Source organism: Spodoptera frugiperda, chromosome 13 (assembly GCF_023101765.2).
Source record: "Spodoptera frugiperda isolate SF20-4 chromosome 13, AGI-APGP_CSIRO_Sfru_2.0, whole genome shotgun sequence".
Classification (NCBI taxonomy): domain Eukaryota; kingdom Metazoa; phylum Arthropoda; class Insecta; order Lepidoptera; family Noctuidae; genus Spodoptera; species Spodoptera frugiperda.
Window position 1 is genome coordinate 5,785,685 of NC_064224.1, and position 20,707 is coordinate 5,806,391.

The 20,707-nt window shown below is 36.2% G+C and overlaps 5 protein-coding genes across 6 annotated transcripts; 2 read left to right on the forward strand and 3 right to left on the reverse strand.

Moving 5' to 3' along the window:
* Positions 1-257: 257 nt before the first annotated feature.
* LOC118270790 (cell growth-regulating nucleolar protein) lies at positions 258-2,858 on the reverse strand. 2 transcript variants are annotated; one of them, XM_035586568.2, is made up of 3 exons: positions 2,721-2,858; positions 2,437-2,624; positions 258-1,989 (listed from the first exon to the last, which is right to left on the reverse strand). In XM_035586568.2, exons 2-3 carry the CDS (start codon positions 2,562-2,564, stop codon positions 852-854), a joined length of 1,266 nt encoding a protein of 421 aa, XP_035442461.2. In that variant the 5' UTR covers positions 2,565-2,624; positions 2,721-2,858; the 3' UTR covers positions 258-851. The 2 variants fall into 2 exon arrangements, with proteins under 2 accessions (XP_035442461.2, XP_050553971.1); XM_050698014.1 differs by lacking the exon at positions 2,721-2,858 and having other exon boundaries at positions 2,437-2,714.
* A 227-nt stretch (positions 2,859-3,085) lies between these two features.
* On the forward strand, positions 3,086-14,651 carry LOC118270791 (melanotransferrin). The gene is made up of 16 exons (XM_035586569.2): positions 3,086-3,264; positions 4,139-4,338; positions 4,768-4,890; positions 5,306-5,467; positions 5,869-6,002; positions 6,360-6,526; positions 7,061-7,205; positions 7,449-7,670; positions 8,143-8,251; positions 8,632-8,814; positions 9,371-9,541; positions 9,979-10,148; positions 10,581-10,724; positions 11,285-11,472; positions 11,987-12,146; positions 13,690-14,651. Exons 1-16 carry the CDS (start codon positions 3,195-3,197, stop codon positions 13,958-13,960), a joined length of 2,619 nt encoding a protein of 872 aa, XP_035442462.2. The 5' UTR covers positions 3,086-3,194; the 3' UTR covers positions 13,961-14,651.
* Positions 14,648-17,016, reverse strand: LOC118270793 (telomerase reverse transcriptase). The gene has a single exon (XM_035586571.2). It carries the CDS (start codon positions 16,782-16,784, stop codon positions 14,664-14,666), a length of 2,121 nt encoding a protein of 706 aa, XP_035442464.2. The 5' UTR covers positions 16,785-17,016; the 3' UTR covers positions 14,648-14,663.
* A 350-nt stretch (positions 17,017-17,366) lies between these two features.
* On the forward strand, positions 17,367-18,904 carry LOC118270795 (glycerate kinase). Its single transcript, XM_035586572.2, has one exon. The coding sequence runs from the start codon at positions 17,367-17,369 to the stop codon at positions 18,819-18,821; it is 1,455 nt and encodes a 484-aa protein (XP_035442465.2). The 3' UTR covers positions 18,822-18,904.
* Positions 18,815-19,982, reverse strand: LOC118270796 (uncharacterized). The gene is made up of 4 exons (XM_035586573.2): positions 19,739-19,982; positions 19,551-19,659; positions 19,358-19,474; positions 18,815-19,272 (listed from the first exon to the last, which is right to left on the reverse strand). Exons 1-4 carry the CDS (start codon positions 19,834-19,836, stop codon positions 18,865-18,867), a joined length of 732 nt encoding a protein of 243 aa, XP_035442466.1. The 5' UTR covers positions 19,837-19,982; the 3' UTR covers positions 18,815-18,864.
* Positions 19,983-20,707: the final 725 nt, after the last annotated feature.

Genomic DNA, 20,707 nt, shown 5'->3' on the forward strand with positions numbered 1-20,707 from the left:
TCTAAAAAATCTTAGAAAGTACGCATAACTCTGAAAAAGCCACATTGATACTTGCTATTGGTAGGTTTCGAACCCGTCTCCTCAAACATGGAAAGCCTTAGACCTACAGGGCACCACAACAAATTTTAATTAAACTGCACGATTGGTGCGGTGGTTGGGCAACCGGCTCGATTCCCGCACAGTGCAACTCTTATAAAAAAAATAAAAAATAAATTAATAACTCTTATAAAAATAAAATGCTAGGAAATAAAACCACATTTTGATATTAAGAACATTGTTATCATTGCCTTTACAAATAATATTGGAACTAAATAAGTTGTATATGTATAGAACGAGTTGCTTCAAAAACTATTATTTAGCCGTATTAAATCTATAACAGTTTGGCTCCACACCTTGGCAGCTAACTTACCTCATATTTATCAAACATTCAATGCATTAAAGCTTATATTTCAAAACCAATAAATATTATGTATTTTCAACATGTAACAGCTTCAATCCTACAACGGCATATAAATTTATCTGCAGTATTATACAATCTCATTTCAACCAATAGTATAGCAATACATTATTAAGGTAAGTGTCCACAGGCCCGCATTGTACGCGTCACACGCAACGGATTTTAGTTTGTCTTGTATAGAAACTCATACAACTGCGTCCAATGTTACGGACCGCTCGTCGGCAATGCCTACATGCGATGCGTACGGATGGCGTCATACGAAAAGAGAACGATGCGTGCGATGCGTACGATGCGGGCCTGTACCTGTTATCTTTAATAATAAATCATCATTCCACAAAACCTTGTTCCAAAGTGTGGCAGTATTATAAAGACAACACAATTTTAAAACAACTTCTCAGTCAATAAGGAGTACTCTGTTTTTGTCAACTCTCACATTTGGAGCACTTTTCAGTTTCTTTATAAACTTGTCAGCAATCCGGTCATCTACTTCTCTGCCTGTCGCTTCACTATACTCTCCTAGAACCTTCTTTTGCAAACGTTTGAATGGCAGTTCATTGCCTTTCTTCTGCAATACAGAAATAATAACAGCATGCCAATTAAATTTATCACTAACGGCTAACTCTCCTATTTTGGCAACATTCTGGTCATGCAAACAAATACTTTCTTCTGCTTCTTCTTCTTCTTCCTGTGCAGTCTTGCTCTTCTTCTTTTGTGCCTTTCCTGTAGCAACGGCTGCCTCTACCTCCATTCCATTATCAGCAACTTCTTGTGCCCCATTTACACTATTTACAGTATCTTGTCTCTTGCGTTTTTTGTTTTTGCCATTTTTACCTTCAGGTTGAACATTTTCTTCACCATTGACAGATTCAGTCCTGTTCTTTTTCTTTTTACCTTTCTTGGTTTCAGTTTCTTCCTCTACTTCTTCAGGTGGAGCTGCAGCACTTTGCAGTTCAGCTTCATATTTCTTATGTTTCTTCTCTTCTTTCCTTTGTTTTTTAGATTTCTTTTTGTTACCTGCACCTTCTTCCTCATTCTGTACTGCTTCACCATTTCCTTCCACTACACCGTTCCCATCTACTCCATTCTCTTCAGCTTCTTCATTTTCTATGTCATTCTCTTCAGGTTTCTCGTCAGTTTCCTCAATTGTGGAAGTCTGGGGCTTTTCTTCTTCAGTCACATCCTTCTTTTGATTTTGATTCCTATTGTTAGCATTAGATAAAGCGGTCAATTTTACTGATATCAAGTCCCAGGCTTGGTCAATGTCCTTAGGGTTTGTCTTTTGCCCACAAACATTCTTTACAAAGTTGATGAACTTGGGTTTCTTGCGAGGTGTGTTGTTATGTTTGCTGATGGTCTCAATAATTCTAAGTACATTTCTTGGTGCACTTTTCTGTTCATCTAATACAGATTGTAACATTTCAACCCATGCATTTTGCTTCTTCTCACCTTTTTTTTCTTTGGAAACAAAACCTTTTCCGGAATAGCGTTCCTCTTCTGTGATACATTTTATATGTGACTCATAGTCCTGGCCCCTGGAATTTAGTTTTTAAATTAATAAGAATAAGACTTATTACACTAAAATTAGAATTAAGCAGATAGTTACATAAGCCAAAAATGTTTTAAATGGTTTCATTGACTGTAATTTGTCACATTGCCAAAAGCGAAATGGTTTACAAAATAAAATTGTGGTTATTCCCAATTATTAACATAATGTAAATGTATTATTAGTTTGCTATGCATTATCTTCACATACAAACTCCAATAAGAAAACTAGATAAGTAGATTGTTATTGGAAAAAGTAATAAAAAATCGAATAGGAATGCTATTGGATTGTTTCCTATCTGGCATGAACAGTTTTCATTGACATAATTCTATTAATAGAAACGCGTATGAATGCCGCGACGACGCTAATCGGAAACCTAGTGTTTACATACTAAATGTGGTCGCGTAAACAACTATCGTATAGGTTTTATACTTACAGAAAGTCTTTGAAACAGTCCATGCAGGACAAGTTGGGATTCCTATTCCTGCATATTGTCATATAGTGTTTCTCCACCTTAGGTTTCTGCACAGATTCTCCGCAATGACCACACGTGAATACGACCATCGCAATAAAATAAAACACGTGCTTTTCCAACTAATTGTTTTGAACACAAATAATTATAACCTGTAATTGAAAAAAAGGCGCGTTGGTAACATAAACTACTAATGTTTCTACAAACTTATAAATGTAAAATCATGGCAAATTATTCAAGTAACGTACTTATATATTATAAAAGCAGGTATAGAAAGAAAATTTAAAATTTACTACGATTTCGTGAAACTTCTCTAAATTGTCAAACTACCAAATGTCAAATTGCCGAGTACTGTCAACCACCAATCAATCTCCAATGTCAAAGTTGTTCCTTTTTTTGACATCACTTTTTATTCATCTACATTTTTCATCTTCATCAAATTCTATGAAATAATAGAACTAACACTGTAAAAAAGTATTAATCCACTGATTTGGATAAATACTCGAGTAAAAATGGATATCTATTTACTCACACAGTATATATTTATACATACAGGAGTTGAGTTAAAAACCTAGTATCCAAACACTCGAAGCATCATTGCGGTTATTAAAAAATGAATCAATCATATCAAATTGGTCAGTTCAAGTCAACAGTTTACCGCTGGGGCGTGTCCAAAAACTAATATTTTTAACGAAAAACAACATGAGCCGGTGCATTTTTAAATGAAATCGTGTGGAATATCTTTAAACATGGATACTTACCTCATTATAACACTTACTTCCATTCTTATTGGTAAGTAAATAAACAAGAAACTTGTGGCAAAGTTTAGACAACTTTTTTTGTATTTGAAAATTATTTGATATTATGAAAGTATAATATTAGATTGACGAGAAATAATAGTTAGTTGTCTCATGTAGATGGTATCTGGACCATAATAATAGATAATACTTTATAAATTCTACAAAGAAAGCAACAACACCACATACAAATCCAATTTTCAAACATTGATTTGAAACAATGAAGCTTTGCTTTATAAGAAGTAAGAGACAATTATTATTTATACTGATGATAAGGATTAGACAGCTGAAACCTAGGTGATACCTACACCACACCACTGAAGACATTAGTCTTATTAGAAAGAAAGTAACATACTTTTCTTTTACAACAGCTTGTCAGTTTATAATTAGAGGCCTGTGAACATGCAAATCGTGAATCAGTATATAATCAGGCTAAGTGATAGGATAATGGGTTTTTAATATAGGATTTATTAAAAAAAATGTTGCCCCACACAAGGATTTTCTCCTGTGTCATGGGTGTGTTTACAAATATACAAGTTCACATACACACACCTAGACCTGAAACAACAATTTGTGGATCACACAAAGAGTTGTTCTGTGCCGGAATCAAACCACTACACATTCCATGGCATGCCAACCATGCAGTCATATTTGCTTTGAGATTCAAAAGTGCCTTCCTGGTCTATTTGAAATCAATAATTTTCAATTTGAATTTAGACATTCTAAACTAAAACAAAAAATTATATTCATAAAGAAACAATTTCACACCTGAAGAGTTAGAAAAAAGTGTACATACTATGAAACACCCCCTTTTCACCACTTATATTATTAGTGCTACTCCCATAATCTAATGAACCTTAATATTCCAGGTATAACAAGTGCCAGTATTTATGGCAGTGAGAATGCAATTAATGGGATAAACAAAGTGCCTAAAATAGAGGGACAAGACATCATTACTTGGTGTACCACATCTCTACTGGAGAACCAGAAATGTGAGAAACTAGCCCAGTCAGTTCTACAGGACAAGGGGCTCTTTGGAAAGGATTTTATTGAGCTGAAGTGTAGAAGAGTAAGTAGATTTTGGACAATATTTTATTGTAAATGAATTGTTTTAGTTGATTTTAATAATAAAAACTAAGTAGGAGGACTTTGTGAATTGTTTTACATGACTACTTGAAATCCCAATTCAAGGTTTCTGAGATATAAAGGAGCTCTGTTGCATATAAAGTGGATAGATTTGGTCCACCTTTATAACACCTAGCTTCTTCAGACTGATAGACTTTATTTGTTGATGTTTCAAAAGTACCTGATAATGGTTTAATTGGAATACCTAAATAATTTAGACTTTGATTTTATTGTTAGAGACAAAACTGTCTTGTTGGCGAAAAGCATTTTCCTATTAAAATAAAAATATTTGTGTTTTCTTTTATTCATTAAAAAAAATTTGACTTTTTTCTCTGAGTTTTATATTTCACTTTTTGAATTAATTTTTTCATAGGCATTTGATACAGAGGAGTGCATGTCATGGGTAGACCAAGGTGAAGCCTCCTTGCTTGGTTTGGATGCTGGAGAAGTATATGTTGCTGGCCGCTACCACTCTCTAGTGCCCATACTACAAGAGGTAAGAGTACAAATCTGTCTGTTAAAATTATGTTGGAACAAAAAATAAGTGTGGAGTTTAAATATTGTGATGGTTTTTTTTATGATATAAGTCGCTAAACAAGCAGAAGGATCACCTCATGGTAAGCAATTGCCGCTACTCATAGACACCTGTAACACCAGAAGCAAGGAATTAAGGGTTGTTGGATAATTGTGGATTGGGAAGGGGGTAATTGGGCCTCTGGTAACCTCACACACTGCAAGTGTTGTTTCATGTTGGTTTTCTGTTTTTATTAAATGGGGCCATTATGCATATATATTGAATTTAAAGCAATTCTTTGGTAATTGATTTTATTTTGTTTGTATTTTTTTCAATATTATTTCCATATTTATTCAATGGCAACTAGTTTTAATTTCTAAATTTTCTTTTACAACAGTTATATGGTGCAGGCAAGCCCTACCAATATTCAATAGCAGTGGTTCGCAAGGGTGCTCTGCCATCAATACAGCCTGGCTATGGACTGTCAGGGCTTCGAGGAGCAAAGGCCTGTTTCCCTGGGGTCGGAGCTCTCGCCGGCTGGGTCATGCCCATACATGTGGTAAGTTCATGTATTATAATTATGTTGTTTTATACAAAATACTTTTATTACCTATTATTGTTATCTTGTTACATTATAATATTATAGCAAAAGAATTGTTGCTTTTCTTAAAAATATGTGCAGAATTGTTCATGCGTTCATAGACCCGCATCGTACGCATCGCACGCAACGGATTTTTGTTTGTCTTGTATAGAAACTCATACAACTGCGTCCACTGATCCGCATCGTACGGACCGCATCATCGTTGCGGGTCTGTGGACGCTTACCTTGCGGGAGCAAGGCGTTCATTTGATTTTTTCGACGCAAAAAAATATAAGGAATGTTTTATAAATATACCTATACCTAGAGCGTGTAAAGCCGCAAGCAAAAACCAGTACTTAGATAAGTCCAATTTGTTACAGTTAATGCAAGAAGGAGGTTTAAAAATAACAGACTGCAACAATCATGTAAAGTCAGCTATCGAGTTCTTTGGCGACTCCTGCGCACCTAACTCATTGAAAGATATGTACAATCCCATTGGAGATAACTCTGACAAGTAAGTACCTAATTAACCCATTTACAATAATTAACCAATTTTGTTCATACAAAATTAGTCTCTCAGCATTGGAAATAAAGTCTATAATAAAGTAATATTCAATAATAGATTATTGTGTTTTCATTGTCAGTCTCAAACAAATTGCAAAATAGATATAGTTTTCACTGTTATATCGCAAAATGAACTTTATTGTCTTCCATTGAGGTTTAATTATAAATACAACTGTAAAAAGTGATCCCTCATCATTGTTTTTTTGTTTTGTGAAAAAAATCTTTATGTAAATTCTTACAACTTTTTTAAATTTGCTAAAGTACACCCAAACTTACTTATAATAAAGCATATTTTCCCTTAAACCAGATTGTGCAAGCTATGTTCGGGCGGGGCTGGGATACGGTGTACGTTGGCAGATCCTTACGCTGGCTACGAAGGCGCCTTGCGTTGTCTTATTGCCAACAACTCGGGAGAAATCGCCTTCGTTCGTGATACTACTGTCCAACACGCTTTGCTGTCCCATCAGATACTTGGTAAGTCATTATGTGGTAGCTGCGGACCACCTAGCGGGTTTACCGGGCGATCGAAAAGTAGGAGTAGGAACGGGGTGGTTTCTAGTCAGTAAGTGTCTGACACTCCCTCCCGCCTCGGCCAAGGCGGGAGAAGCCAAAAAAAGTCATCATGTGGTATTACTAGCTATTCCCGCGCAGTTTCACTCGGTGCTGGGCTCCTATTGATCGTAGCGTGATGTTTTATAGCCAGTGGTGTAACTATAGGGTGGCAAGCCGGCAAAATCCCACGGGCCCCGAACCGGGAGGGGAAAGTTGAAAAATTGTTATCTGAACTATTATTTTTTATATTGGGAAAACGGGCTCATCCAACGAATTTGCCCTGGGCCCCGAACGGTATAGTTACGCCACTGTTTATAGCCTATATCCTTCCTTGATATATGAACTATCCAACAAAAAAATACTTATTAAATTCGAACCAGTAGTTACGGAGATTAGTGCGTTCATTAACATACAAAAAGCAAGATAATTGTTTGTTTCTTTTTTAAATCTTCTCAGGTGGTGTAACAGAAGATCAATTCGAAATAATCTGTCGAGATGGATCAAGACGCCCTGTGACAGATTCAGAGAACTGCAATTGGGGTCGAGTCCCGGCTGATGCAATCGTCACCAGCAGTGCTGTGTCTATGGAACAGAGGAAAAAGTAAGCTATCTTTATTTGACCTAATATTAAAATTCATATTTTAATTCCTAAAATTTCTCAGTGGTAGCACAGAGTCTGGAATTGTGCACAGTATATAACAATAGGCTCACCACCTATTACATGGGACTTATAACACAAATGGTGAAAAGTGGGTGTAATGTGCACCTTTGCCTACCCCTTCGGGTATAAAAGGCGTGACGTTACATGTTTATTACAGTTGATATATTTTCGTTTTTCTTACAGATACCAAGACTTTTTACAAATAATATACCAACTCTATGGAGAACCGAACCCTCTTAATAAGAACTACAATAATATTACGAATGGGTTCCAAACTGGTGGGTACAACCCCTACTCGTCTACCGAGTCGTCGCGATACCCATACGATAGTTTCAACAGAGACAATAGATTTAACAATAACTTCAATAACAGACAGAATGAATTTGAAGAGGATATGAATCATAAGTAAGTATAAACTACATAAACTAATTATAATTTAAGTGTGGAAGTGAAATGCGTCGGTACGAATGGGCCAGCTCGACCGGAGTGATACCACGGTCTCAAAGAAAACCAACATGAAGCAACGTATTCGTTGTGTAAATGAGTTTACTGGAGGCTCCATAACTTCCACGCGGTTTCACCCGCTCTGCTCGCCTCCTATTGGTCAAAGCTTGATGTATTATAGCTTATAACCTTACTCGATAAAAATCGGACAGGTAGTTCCGGAGATTACCGCATTGAAACAAACAAACTCTTCAGCTTTATATATTTGAATATAGATATTAGAATAGATATAAATTAATTAATTACACATTACGACTTACAATAATACACCACATACTTTATGAACCCCTGTCGCGGCTTGAAAATAGTCGAGCAATTTTCTCTAACAGTTACACAAGTACATGTGTACATAATATCTTTTTTTTTCTCCTAGAGCAAGCACTATGCCGCCTTTCAAGAACCGAGTGGACTCGTCAGGCCAACCTATCGAATCAATATTCCAGCTCTTCAGGTCCAATGAGACCACGGATTTGTTGCTACAGGTACGTTTAAAAATATTACTTACTGCAAGTTATACACGATTTCCTAAAATTGTACTTAATGATAATATACACTTAATACCATTGCCGAGCACCTCAACCTCGGCGCTACACGCGAAAGTAATTTCGAGTTTATCGCGTTCATACAAACTAACAAACGCGAAAATAAACTTCTTTGTATAAAACAAAAAAATATAATTTCGCGGCGTCGCCTGCATTCATTTGGGATAATAAATAGCCTACCTATATGTTTTTCCAATCTATAATCTACCGCTGTTCTAAATTTCTTCCCGATCCCTTCAGCGGTTTTGATGTGATTAAGTAACAAACATACCTACACACAAACACAATTACCACTTATATATTCTTCCTATATTTCACAGGACGCGACAGTAAATTTCCGAGTGTTAAAAGAAGAGGAGCAGGCTGCCAAACATATATTAAACAACAAGTTCGTAGGAGGGCAGGCAGAGAACGCGGTGCTAGCGATCCGGGGCTGTCCTATAAAGCGGGCCACGCTGTGTGTCACTAGCGACCAGGAGATGGACAAGTGTCTTAAAATGAGGGTGAGTACTGAATATATAATGTAATCTCTTTCCATTAGTTACCGGCTCGAAAAGCAGGAGTAGGAACGGGGTGGATTTTAGTCAGTAAGAGTTTGACACTCCCTCTCGCCTCGCCCAAGGCTGTAGAAGTAATTCGTGATTTTCCATCCTTAAAAAAATCATCATTATCTTTCATGAGACATACTATAAAAGGCTACGGGTGAAAGGCGCTTGAGATGCTAGTTCATATCTTGAAATCAAAACTACTAACTAACTAATACAGGGTGCGTATTATGTATAAGGAATTTACTGCCCGCGCGGTTTCCCCCGCTGCAAGGCTTCTATTGTAACTAAATGTTTTATACTCTATATTATCTGCCTCAATAAAGGAACTATCCCACACAAAAAATATTATTATTTAATCCGAACAAACACCTGTATATCAGCGGAAAGGGTTAGTCGCGTTCAAAGCCAAACAAACTTTTCAGCCTTATTATAATAGGTATCGACGTATCTTAGTATTAATACCATAATAGAGTTAAGTAATAAGATGAATATTGCCAAATGTTGTATGTAGGTGGCGCTGAAGGCGGCGTTCCTGTCCCCCACGCTGGTGTGTTGGCGGGGCCACAGTACTCGGCACTGCGAGCGCGCCATCGCCGAGGGAGCCGCGGACTTCGCGCTCTTCGACGCCGCGGACATGTTGCACGCCGCCAACATGCATCGACTCGTGCCTTTTATGCAGGAGGTAAGCTTATTAAAGTCAATACTCAATAAATATTTACTTACTAAATATGATAGTTGGTTTAAAATTAACAAGATTCCAAATGGTCCCTGTCAGGCACAGCAAATCCAAGTCATTTAGATTGGATGTATTTGTAACACCTTGTATGTAACTGTATTCATTAGCAAATAAATTGATGGAGGATAGGAGAGTCCATCATCTATTCCTCAACGCAAGTGCGTAATCGCTTTCCCCCTCAAAATAGTCCCCAATTACCAAATGTCTAATCCCCTAATCACAATTGGGAATTGGAAATCTATAAATTGTCAACAATGCACTTGTAACTCTACTGGTGTTGCCAATGGGCGGCTACGATTGCTTACCATCAGGTGATCCATGTGCTCGTTTGCCGGGTATACCGTGTAATAATAATAATCACAGCATATTCTTTCCCATCGTAGATCTACTCGAGCGGAGACAACTGGTACTATGCAGTGGCTGTGGCTAAAGAACAAGATCCCGATACAGACCTGACGTATTTGCGCGGAAAGAATGCTTGCCACACTGGACTGGGGATGGCCGCTGGATGGGTGTTCCCGCTTGCTTACCTCATATCTAATGGGTGGATCAGGTAACATAACGTTTTTGTTGAAATTATAATATTTATTTCTGCAAATAGGTTACAAAGTAACCCTTTTACATATGAATGTTTTGTTTTGCAACCACCAGAAATGTATGTTTAGTAGTTAAGGATCAATTCTGGTCTGGGTGTGATGTGTATGTGAAATTATGGTGTTGCTTGACGTACCGACAACCTACAATACAGGAGAAAATCCTATTGTGGGGCAACTTTTTTTTTAAACGGAAAATTTCATTGTTAATTACTGTAAATGCCTTAAACGTCACGATGTTCAGAGACTAGATGTCCATTGGTAAAAGGAAAGGAAAGAAAAGCGTGCCTCCCGATAAGGTAACCCCTTGCATTGTTTAGACTACCTAATCAATTTACTTATAGTCCTGGGGACCAATTGCAGCTGTTGATAACAAAAATAATATTCCGCAGATCATACGGTTGCGACGGTGCGCACGCGGCGGCGGAGTACTTCACGAAGTCGTGCGCGCCCGGCGCACTCAGCGCCGAGTACGTGGACTCTGCCACCGTGCCACACGACAACCTCTGCCATCTCTGTCATGGCGCGTCTTTCAGGTAAATCATCTTACTTTATATTATTAATGCAAGTTTGTCTATTTGTGTGTATGTTTGTTACTCAATCACGTCGAAACGGCTGTAGGGATCGAAATAAAATTGGAACACAGAATGAATGACTGCACGGTTGGCGCGGTGGCTAGGAAACTGGCTGCCGTGCAACGTATAGCGGGTTCGATTCCCGCACGGAACAACAACACATGCACATGACACCCAGACCCGAAACACAAATTGTTGTTTCGGGTCTGGGTGTCATGTGCATGTGAAATTGTATGTTTGTAAACGCACCCACGACACAGGAGAAAATCCTAATGTGGGGCAACGTATTATTTAAACAAAAATTTTAACATTGGAACAATTCCAGACCGTAAACTATGGGAATGGGAACGTGGGCGAAGACGCTAGTAAAACCTTGCCTTTTACTTTTTGTAAACGCTAATCTTTTATTAATAACACGCTTCTATCCCACCTCATTATCATCAACCTAAAAGCGTCCACTAACAGGCCTTATATGTAGGCTTGTATTGTATTTATATTAAGTTCCTCATTTGATCACCCAGACGCTGCCGTCGCGACGCCAGTGAGGACTACTTTGGCCACGTAGGCGCGGTTCGTTGTATGGTAGAGGGCGGCGGGGACGTAGCATTTGTCCGCCACTCGGCTCCGGCTGAGGTGTCCGCGGGCAGACGTCGCGAGTGGTGGGCCAGGGACCTCTTGCCCGACGACCTGCAGTTGTTGTGTCCTGATGGTAAGTACCGTAAAACGGGGTGAATAGGGACAGAAGAGAGGTGAATAGGTATAGGGAAATTCTTCATAGTATCTATTCACCCCTCTTCTGTCCCCAATCACCTCTCGATCCCAATTCACCCTGTTTTACTGTATCAGTGGAAATAAACCCCAAGGTCGATTTCTTATTTGGGTGAGCCTTTTATGTCTATACATAGCGTTTATTTCATGTTTTTAACTATTGTCCCCGCAATGGGATTTTCTTCTGTGTCATATAAACATCACACTTAAATGGAACAATAATTTGTGGATCACACAGTTCTCCCGTGCCCCAAATCAAACCCGCCCCATGTTGCGTAGCAGTTAGTTGCCTAGCTACTGCGCCAACCGCATAGTAATAAAATGGTGTTACGTTGTATATTTGCACCTCTATTTATACCTTCGGGGATTAAAAGGCGAGATTATGAAAAGCTCACGGAATTTTGCTTTCATCTGATTGGTTTATTATTGGAGTATAATATATTGTGTTATTGCAGGTACTCGCGCCAAAATGCATGAATACAAGCACTGTAACTTGGGTAAGGTGCCTGGTTCGGTTCTAATGGGTAGACCCAACCACACTGAATTGGATACATACTCGAACTTGATGGTGTACGCGCAGCAATTCTATGGAGCTGTTACTACTGATGAATTCAGGTAAATAACTAAATAATTTTATGTTATTGAGTACTGGAATATCGCAACACACATTATTATTGCATTGTTTTAAAGTCATTAAATACGAAAGTGTTTAATTGATTAAGGTAACCTAACCAAATAAGGCCTACCTTATTTTTATTACCGCCTAGCTCGTAGGTTTAAAATGACAATGGGCTGATAATTTCAAAATCTTATATTTATTTATTAAACTTTGTAATAATGGAATCAAAATGGCTTTAGAAACAAAAATTACAATTTTGTAAACACAAATAACTAAAGTGTCACTTTGGCCTTATTGGGAACCCTATGTCTTAATAAGGCCTCAATAAAAACTAGTAAGTATTCTACTTCTTAATTATAATAAAACTTTGTCAATGCTTATAATAAATGTAATGGGATCTTATTAATTAATTTTGGTCATTATATATCAGGCTAAACGAGTTTCTCATCATGTAATACCCAAGTAACATCTTTGAAGTCATCGGTACCCCAGCATCAGTCAAACGAATGAGAATAACTTCTTGTTCTGTAGCCAATTTAGCGACCGACCTAGCTTTCGTGTAGTCGAACCACTCTTTAGATGGTGCGTACTTCTTTGGAAGTTATATCTGGCTGCAGCAGCCTACCGGGTAAAACAGTGTGAATAGAATTCGAAGGGTAAATAGATACTATGAAGAATTTCCCGATATCCATTCACCCCTTTTCTGTATCTATTCACCCCGTTTACCCCTCTCTACCATTTTAACAGCGTTTTCCATCTTTTGCAAAATCCATTGGCGTTCTTTTTGACAGAAGCAGGTGATCCGTTTTCTATGAAATTACTGAAAAAAAACTATGCCGTAATAAGGCCTACACGTTTTTTTTGTAGGCTTTATTAGGGCATGGCACATAGGTAAACAAAACAACGATTATATGAAATACACCGATATTATACGTATTTCACTTATGTGAGGAGATGGCTAAAGGTATAATTGTCATACAGACAAAACACGGCACGTCGTATACTGATAAATATAAAATTACTAACAGTTTACGCTACTCGAATTTTATAAAAACTAAAGTGCGCTCCACGTCGTGATTGTTTTCGTCTGTAGGTTCCAACATAATCGCGGCACGGGTTGCTTGCTGTGCTCAAATTAGTTAAGTAATGTGCATGCACACTTCTACAAACTTTGGCGACCATTTGAAATCGGGAAGAGGGAAATTTTCAAAATAGGCTTAAAGTCATTATTGGGGCATAGGCCTTATTTGGTTAGGTTACTATACTTTTGCTCTTTCTTGTCACATAAAAAAAATGTAGTTTCTATCATATTGTGACGACAAATGACAAATGACGAGCAAATCAACGGATTACGTCATCCGTTGATCGTCTATATGCGACTTCTGTAATCTGCCACTTGTCATGTGTCACCGCAATAATATGATGACAAAATAATACTGCCATTAGTTATGGATCACCCACTTAGTTCACTGCATTGTGTCACACAAAAAAAGCAGCTAACCTAAAGATGTAAATATTAAAAAACTTGTTTATTTTCAGTTTTAGCATGTTCTATTCGCCACCGCCTTACTCCGACCTAATATTCAGTGATGTGGCTGTACGCCTGAAGCCTTTGGCTCACAGCAAGCGATCGGCTGAAATCGTCGCAGGTCCTGCACTCATAAGAGCAGCTCGCATTGTCTCCTGTGATGCCCCACAAGCTTCGTATTATGTAGCGTCCGATCCTGACTTCTTGTCCCATGCCTACAGCAATGGCGTTATGGGGCATCTATTAGCAATTTCCCTATTTTTCTTAGCTCTATTAAGATAGATTTACCTCCTTATTATTTTTAATAAGACTGTAGTTTAGAATCAAAACAACTGATACTAGTAGCAGCTGATAAATAAGATTTTATGGCATTTATTTGTATGTTAATTATAATGTTATAATATGTATGTTTTTACACATATTATATTTATTATGTATCAATCAAAAGACAGTGATGTACAATTAGGTACTTTTTATTTTACAAAGTTTAAACATTTTACATTATTTTTATTTTTGAAACATATGTAATAGTTGTAAGTGATATATATTTATAAGACATTCCTATGTGACTTAATAGATCTGACATATCTATATGTATACTAATATATAAAGCTAAAGAGTTTCGTTTGTTTGAGCGCGCTGATCTCTAGAACCACTGATCTGATTTGAATAATTTGTTTTGTGTTGGATAGTGCACTCATCGAGGAATTCTATAGGTTATAAAACATCGCGCTATGATCAATAGGAACCGAGCAGAGCGGGTGAAACCGCGCGGAAGTACCTAGTGATATTATAATCTAAGTAAATGAAGTAACCTGATTTAGAATAAGTTGTTTGTGTTATGCAGCTTCTTTAAATCCGTCCAAATGTGTGCCTAGATAATCTAGATATTATTTTTAAACATTTTTATACCGTCCACGTGAATAGCTTTATATGTATTTTTGTGAAATAAAATATTTTTAACACTATGCAATTATTTATTTTATTACAACAATCTTTTATGATGGTAACACTCAAATCCTTTAGGTAAAACGTCAAATTCTCGGAAAATCTTTCGCAAATCAGTTCTTCGACATATTTCTCTTATCGATTTACGTTCACACTCCCCATTTGTATTAATCCTCCTTGCGTGTTCCCGCCACTTTCCAAATATACAGTCAGACTTTCTCAATTCATTATTCACGGCAGGCACCAGCCCAGTACATTTTGGAGTCTGTTTTGCACATAAATAGAGAGCTTTCCATGACAGATATCTAAAATGGTTAATGCAGTACATAAAAATAAAATCTGCAGGCTTATTTTTTATTAACATTTCTATCATAGAATTACTTAATTTTACAGCTACCCTCTTTTTGTACAGCCATAAAATGTTCTTCATTTCCTGCTCATTGCATAGTATTGCCATTATAGTACACAATTTATTAGCTGATAGGCAAAAGGTAGTGAATATGTGCTTCCATATTAGTTCCTCAGTATTATAGTTCAAATTAAAGATGTGACTATTAATTGGAATACCTGATTGACCAATTCGACTTTCAATAAACTTGTGTATTTCAGAAATTCCACTTGTAAATGCGATTTTATAACACATTTGTCCAGCAAATATGTTATTAGCCCTGCTCACTTCCATAGTTTCAGTATTGTAACAGTAGCCAAGGAAAATTATATCTTCACTTTGTTTTATGCTTTCATGAGGAAAATTTACTGTAGTTTTCTCATAATTCACATTTCTATAATTGGATAATGCATTTAAAAAAGAAGTGGCATCTGCTAAAGAATCTGTAATATACAAATAATCATCAACCACTCGAATAAACAATTTAACTTGATTTTCAGTCAGTTTCATGTGTTCACAGAAGTATATTTCGTCGAGATATGTGTAATACAGTTCGGACAGTGCTGGGGAATATTTGTAACCCTGAACCAATCCTTCTTTCCATTCATAAACTGTAGATCCAGCACGAATCAAGATTGGTTTCCGCAGTTCTGTTACTAGATCTCTATACTGTTGTGCAATTTTTTTCTTCATACTTATACACTTTTCAGTCTTCTGAATATTTAAGTGTTTCTCTGACAATATTTTTGATAATTTCTCTCTGTTAATGCAACCAAAAGCATTACTAAGATCCGTCTTAATAAAATAAAGCTTGGGCTTGTTTGCAGCTACCCATTTAGTATGCAATGTTTTGTATTGATTTTCTAGTTTTAATGGTGGTTTACCAGTCAATAATCTCAAAAATTTTAATCTCTCTTTAAATTTATATTTTTCTGATTGATTTAGTAATTCATTTTTGTAGCAAACAATTGGTCTGCAGTCATTATTAGGCTTCAACGTTAAATATAATTTTGGAATACCCTTTTTCAACATTTTCAGTCTTAGTCTATCGGCAAGGTTGTGGGTTTTCTTAGATTTTTTACCCAGTGAATATGGTTCACATTTCTTCATTACCTTACTGAATACCATTTTAGAAACATGCTTGTCATAAAAGCTCTGCCATTGATTTTTCCAAAAATAATAAAGTTTGTTCTCGTTAGCGTCTAGTTTGCATGTTGTAACATAAAAGTTAAGGCAGATCATTGGAGATATTACATATTTGGTCAGCCAAAATAATACCTTGAGTAATATTAGTTTTGCATTGGTTATCAGATTTTTCCAAGGTACCACTTCAAAGTCCCATCCAACAATCATTATTTGAGGAAGAAAATTCTGCCGTTTCATGCTGTAAACTACAGTTCGAAGATAATCCTTGATATGTTTTTTGTTTTTATCACTTCCATAAAAGTTTCTGGGCAGTATTTCACTTAGGGCTTTCCAACAATTGCTTAAAATATACTCTTTGTCGACAGGATGTAATTGTAAAATATTATTCTCAGAAAAGTACTCCTTGAAATCTAATTTTGATTTGTTCCTCAGATTTATTTTAATATCTGATAATATATTGATAAAATCGGGTGGTAAATCACTCACCGAAGTATCTCCGAAGATAAATTCAGCGAAACTTACTACACTTTCGTGTTTTAAAATATCACATTTTATTATATTGTTAAAAGAACGAACATTTTGTTTATTTACAAAATATTGCGACAAACAAACTGGGCTTTCCATAAGTACGATAAAAGTATTGGTATTTATTTTATTGAAAAATAAAAATATGTAACACTACGTCCTCGGTTGTTCGAATGTTTTCATTTTCAAACAAATCCGACAAGGCGGCAACTTGTCGCAACATGTTTGCTCCTTAACGTTTTTACGTTTAGTTATTTAGAAACGTTTGGTTTTATGACATTGGAAAAACGTTTTAAAGCGACTTGTAATACAAATTAAGTGTTTAAATTGCATTTTCTTAAGTGGATACTTACTATCAGAGCAATCAATAGGCTAAGCTTGTATTTTGCGTGAGACGTATAATCTATGCGTGAAACTGAGCAACATTTTGTTATCACAGTAGAGGTCAGGCAGGTCATTTCACTCTGTCATGTGTTGACAATTTTGACAGTTGTAATGTAAACATTGAAACATTGCTGTTTTTGTATTTTATAATCTGCAAAACCTGTAAAATGATAACGTTATTAAATGTTTCCGATATAACGCGAAGACGTATCTCAATTCATTATCAGTGTTCATACTTGATACACTTATTTTAAATAGCAAGTCCGAATTTAAAGTGCAAATAAGATAGACGCAAAAATGTCTAAACAAATTGTTTTTGACATGAGGAAGATTTTCGCAAGTAGTGTCTCTGCGGTACTTCCAGATAATCTAATAAGAAGATTCGTGAAATATAATCCTTTAAGCCAACAGTTAACTATAGGAGACGAACATTTTTGCTTACGTAATAAAAATGTTCATTTGGTCGGAAGTGGAAAAGCAGTGCAAAATATGGCCATAGAAGTTGAGAGAATCTTAAATGGGAAAATCAAACATGGAATCATAAGTATACCTGATGGTACTCTCAGTTATAAGTCAAAGAATGAAAATATATTTTACTGTGAAGGTGCTCTAAACAATCTGCCTGATGCTAATGCTGTAGTCACAGCCAGGGCAATCAGAGATCATATCACGAGCCTTGGCTGTGATGACTTGCTATTAGTATTGTTGTCTGGTGGAGGATCTGCTCTTTTGCCATTACCTAAACATCCCATTAATCTAGATGAGAAAATTGACCTTATAAAACAATTAGCTAACAGTGGTGCAGAAATAAAAGAACTGAACACTATCAGGAAACGGATATCAGATTTGAAGGGAGGTCAGTTGGCAATCAAGGCCCAACCAGCTCCAGTCATATGTTTGCTATTGTCTGATATTGTGGGAGACCCAATAGACTTCTTAGCAAGTGGTCCTACTACAGAAAATACAGACAAGCCCACTGATGCTATGGATATAATTAAAAAATACAAATTATTGGATAATCTTCCAGAATCAATCAAAACTGTTTTAAGTGCTAATGGAGTTAAAGATAAATTTCCTAGTGACAATGTTAAAAACTATATAATTGGATCTAACAAAATTGCTATAGCAGCAGCTTTGGAAGAGGCAAAGAAATTAAATTATTTGTCATTTCCTCTGTCTAATGAAGTCACAGGAAATGTGAAAGAAGTTGCCTCTGAATATGTCAAACTAACACAACATTTATGTGACTATCTATCTGAAAAAATAGACTTAGAAAATTTAAGACAACATGTGAAAGCATGTAATATTCCTGGAATTCATGAGAAAACTTTAAAAGATTTTAATGTAACACCTAAAGCTAAGAATTTATGTTTAATACTCGGTGGAGAAATTACTGTGAATGTAAGAGGTTCTGGGAAAGGAGGCAGAAATCAACAATTGGCTTTAGAATTTTCAGAGTGCATCCATAATAAGAAAGATAACTTTAAGAACTTTGATGTTCACTTCCTAAGTGCTGGTACTGATGGAATCGATGGCCCAACCGATGCTGCTGGTGCTATAGGACATCTTAATTTAATTTCTGATGCTAAAAAGAAGAATATTGACTACATGAAGTACTTATCAGAGAATGACAGCTACAATTTCTACCACAATAATTTTGATGGTCAATTTCATGTGGTTACAGGCCACACAAACACTAATGTAATGGATATACATATTATAGTTATTACACGGGAAACAAGGAATCAATAAATTACATTTATATTGTTACATATATTTTTATAATGTTTATTTGTTAGGAAGATGGTTTTAAAAATAGACTGAGTTTACTTTTATTTGTTTCTTCTTTTGCTTTCAGTTTTGCTGAAGCTAATACAGCCTTTTGGCATAAACCGGCGAACTTGTCCTTTTTCTTTTTATTATTCTTTATAACTTTAGGTGGCTCCTTGGTGGCCAAAGCATTATTTTTGTTTTTCAGTGAAAACACATCTAAGGCATTGGTATAAACATTAATTTCTTTCTTTTTAGCCTGTTTATTGTTCTTTGAAGCTTGTTTTTGTGAATTGTTATTAGTTTTGGGTGTTTCATTTAGCTCAACTTTGGTTGTGCTATCCAATTCAGTATTTTCAACTACAGCAACTTCTTTTTGTGGTTTTAGAGAAGTAGTGAATGTACTTTTTTTACAGAATGTACAAATTTGTTCCTGGAAAGAAAAACAGGATGAATTAACATATCTCACATTACTACATGTTTAAAAAACACTTTCTTCCATTTGATTAAATACTTACTACTTTATTACAATGCACTAAATTTTGTTTCCGTCTTATAAATTCTTTTTTGTTTTCTTTCGTTTGACGGGATTTTAGTCTCTTCTTTTGGCGTTTGGATAATAATATAGGATTTATCTGTAAGGAAGTGTACGTTTAGTTATTGAAATTGCATTTAAAACTCATATTAATTCATAAAACTCTCGATAAATACCTTAACTTCAGGGTCCTTCCACTCAAGACAGCATTTAGGACATCTTACCTTCGTAGCAAAGTACTTGTCGGGAAGACCATAACCTCTCGTTATTTCCTTGCAGCGCATTCTATAAAGAACCAACAAGATCAATACATAACCATAACCCACTTTAAAAAATTTATATAATACATAAATTGTTTACTTACAAGTAATAACTTTGCAACAAAGATTTCGATTCATTGTTTTCCAAATGCGATACGACTGAAGCTATGTTGTACAAAAAACCAACTTGTGCTTCCGTCATTTTGAGTAAATTAATTAACACGAATAAAACATCAAGTGTAAGTTTAATACTTCTATTCCAAAATTCATTCAACAAGTTCACGCTGTTTGTTTATTTTTTGGAATTTGAGGTTATAATCATGATGTGACACTGACATTACGTTCGAGTGTAGCCAATAAAGAAATATACAGGCTTCGCGGCGCGGACCTTAAGGTGCGTTTTCACCATAGGCAGAATACTTACCACCACACTTATTCTACAGTTTCCACGCTTGCCAAGGTTCAGCAAGTGTTCGCTTTTAATCCGAGCCTTGCCAGTCCAAGGTGCGATGAGCCACAAGCCACAAGTGTCCACAAATTTCGCTTAGTATTTTGGAAGTCGTTTACACACTTGCGAATGCGTCAGTGTTGATCTGTATCCAAAAACTGGTAATAGATCCAGATACAAGTGTTCACAAGCTCACACAGTTTGTTGCAAGCCAAGCAAGCATCCAATTTACGGGGATACCGGGGCTCCAGTTTAAAGCAGGAGTAGGAAGGCGGAGGATGGTTTTTAGCTAGTAAGAGTCTGAAACCCTCTCTCATCTCATCCAGGCGAAAGAAGTCATTGAATAATTTTCCTGCTCAAAAAATAAAGGATCATACCAGGTGGTGCTCTATAAGTACTACTTAATTTATTTTTATTATTCTAGCTTCGCCCGCGGTCTCGTGGGATAAAAAGTAAAGGTTAAAAGGAAAGGGCGTTTTATTCCAAACCATAATTTACACCCTTGTTACAATTTTAATCCTGATCCCATCAGCCGTTTTGACGTGATTGACTTACAAACAAACACAAACTTTCCCATTTATGATAATAGTAAAATTTCTGAACGAGCTAGTAAAATTCCCGCCAA

Bases quoted from the DNA above. Each gene is read 5' to 3' on its own strand.
- LOC118270790 (XM_035586568.2), bottom strand. From the start codon at position 2,564: ATGGTCGTATTCACGTGTGGTCATTGCGGAGAATCTGTGCAGAAACCT. The intron at 1,990-2,436 runs GTAAGTATAAAA...ACTAAATTCCAG, and splicing joins GACTGTTTCAAAGACTTTCT to GGGCCAGGACTATGAGTCAC.
- LOC118270791 (XM_035586569.2), top strand. From the start codon at position 3,195: ATGAAATCGTGTGGAATATCTTTAAACATGGATACTTACCTCATTATA. The intron at 6,003-6,359 runs GTAAGTACCTAA...CCCTTAAACCAG, and splicing joins ATTGGAGATAACTCTGACAA to ATTGTGCAAGCTATGTTCGG. The intron at 11,473-11,986 runs GTAAGTACCGTA...GTGTTATTGCAG, and splicing joins GCAGTTGTTGTGTCCTGATG to GTACTCGCGCCAAAATGCAT.
- LOC118270793 (XM_035586571.2), bottom strand. From the start codon at position 16,784: ATGGAAAGCCCAGTTTGTTTGTCGCAATATTTTGTAAATAAACAAAAT.
- LOC118270795 (XM_035586572.2), top strand. From the start codon at position 17,367: ATGTCTAAACAAATTGTTTTTGACATGAGGAAGATTTTCGCAAGTAGT.
- LOC118270796 (XM_035586573.2), bottom strand. From the start codon at position 19,836: ATGACGGAAGCACAAGTTGGTTTTTTGTACAACATAGCTTCAGTCGTA. The intron at 19,660-19,738 runs GTAAGTAAACAA...GGTTCTTTATAG, and splicing joins TTGTTGCAAAGTTATTACTT to AATGCGCTGCAAGGAAATAA. The intron at 19,475-19,550 runs GTATTTATCGAG...ACTTCCTTACAG, and splicing joins GGAAGGACCCTGAAGTTAAG to ATAAATCCTATATTATTATC.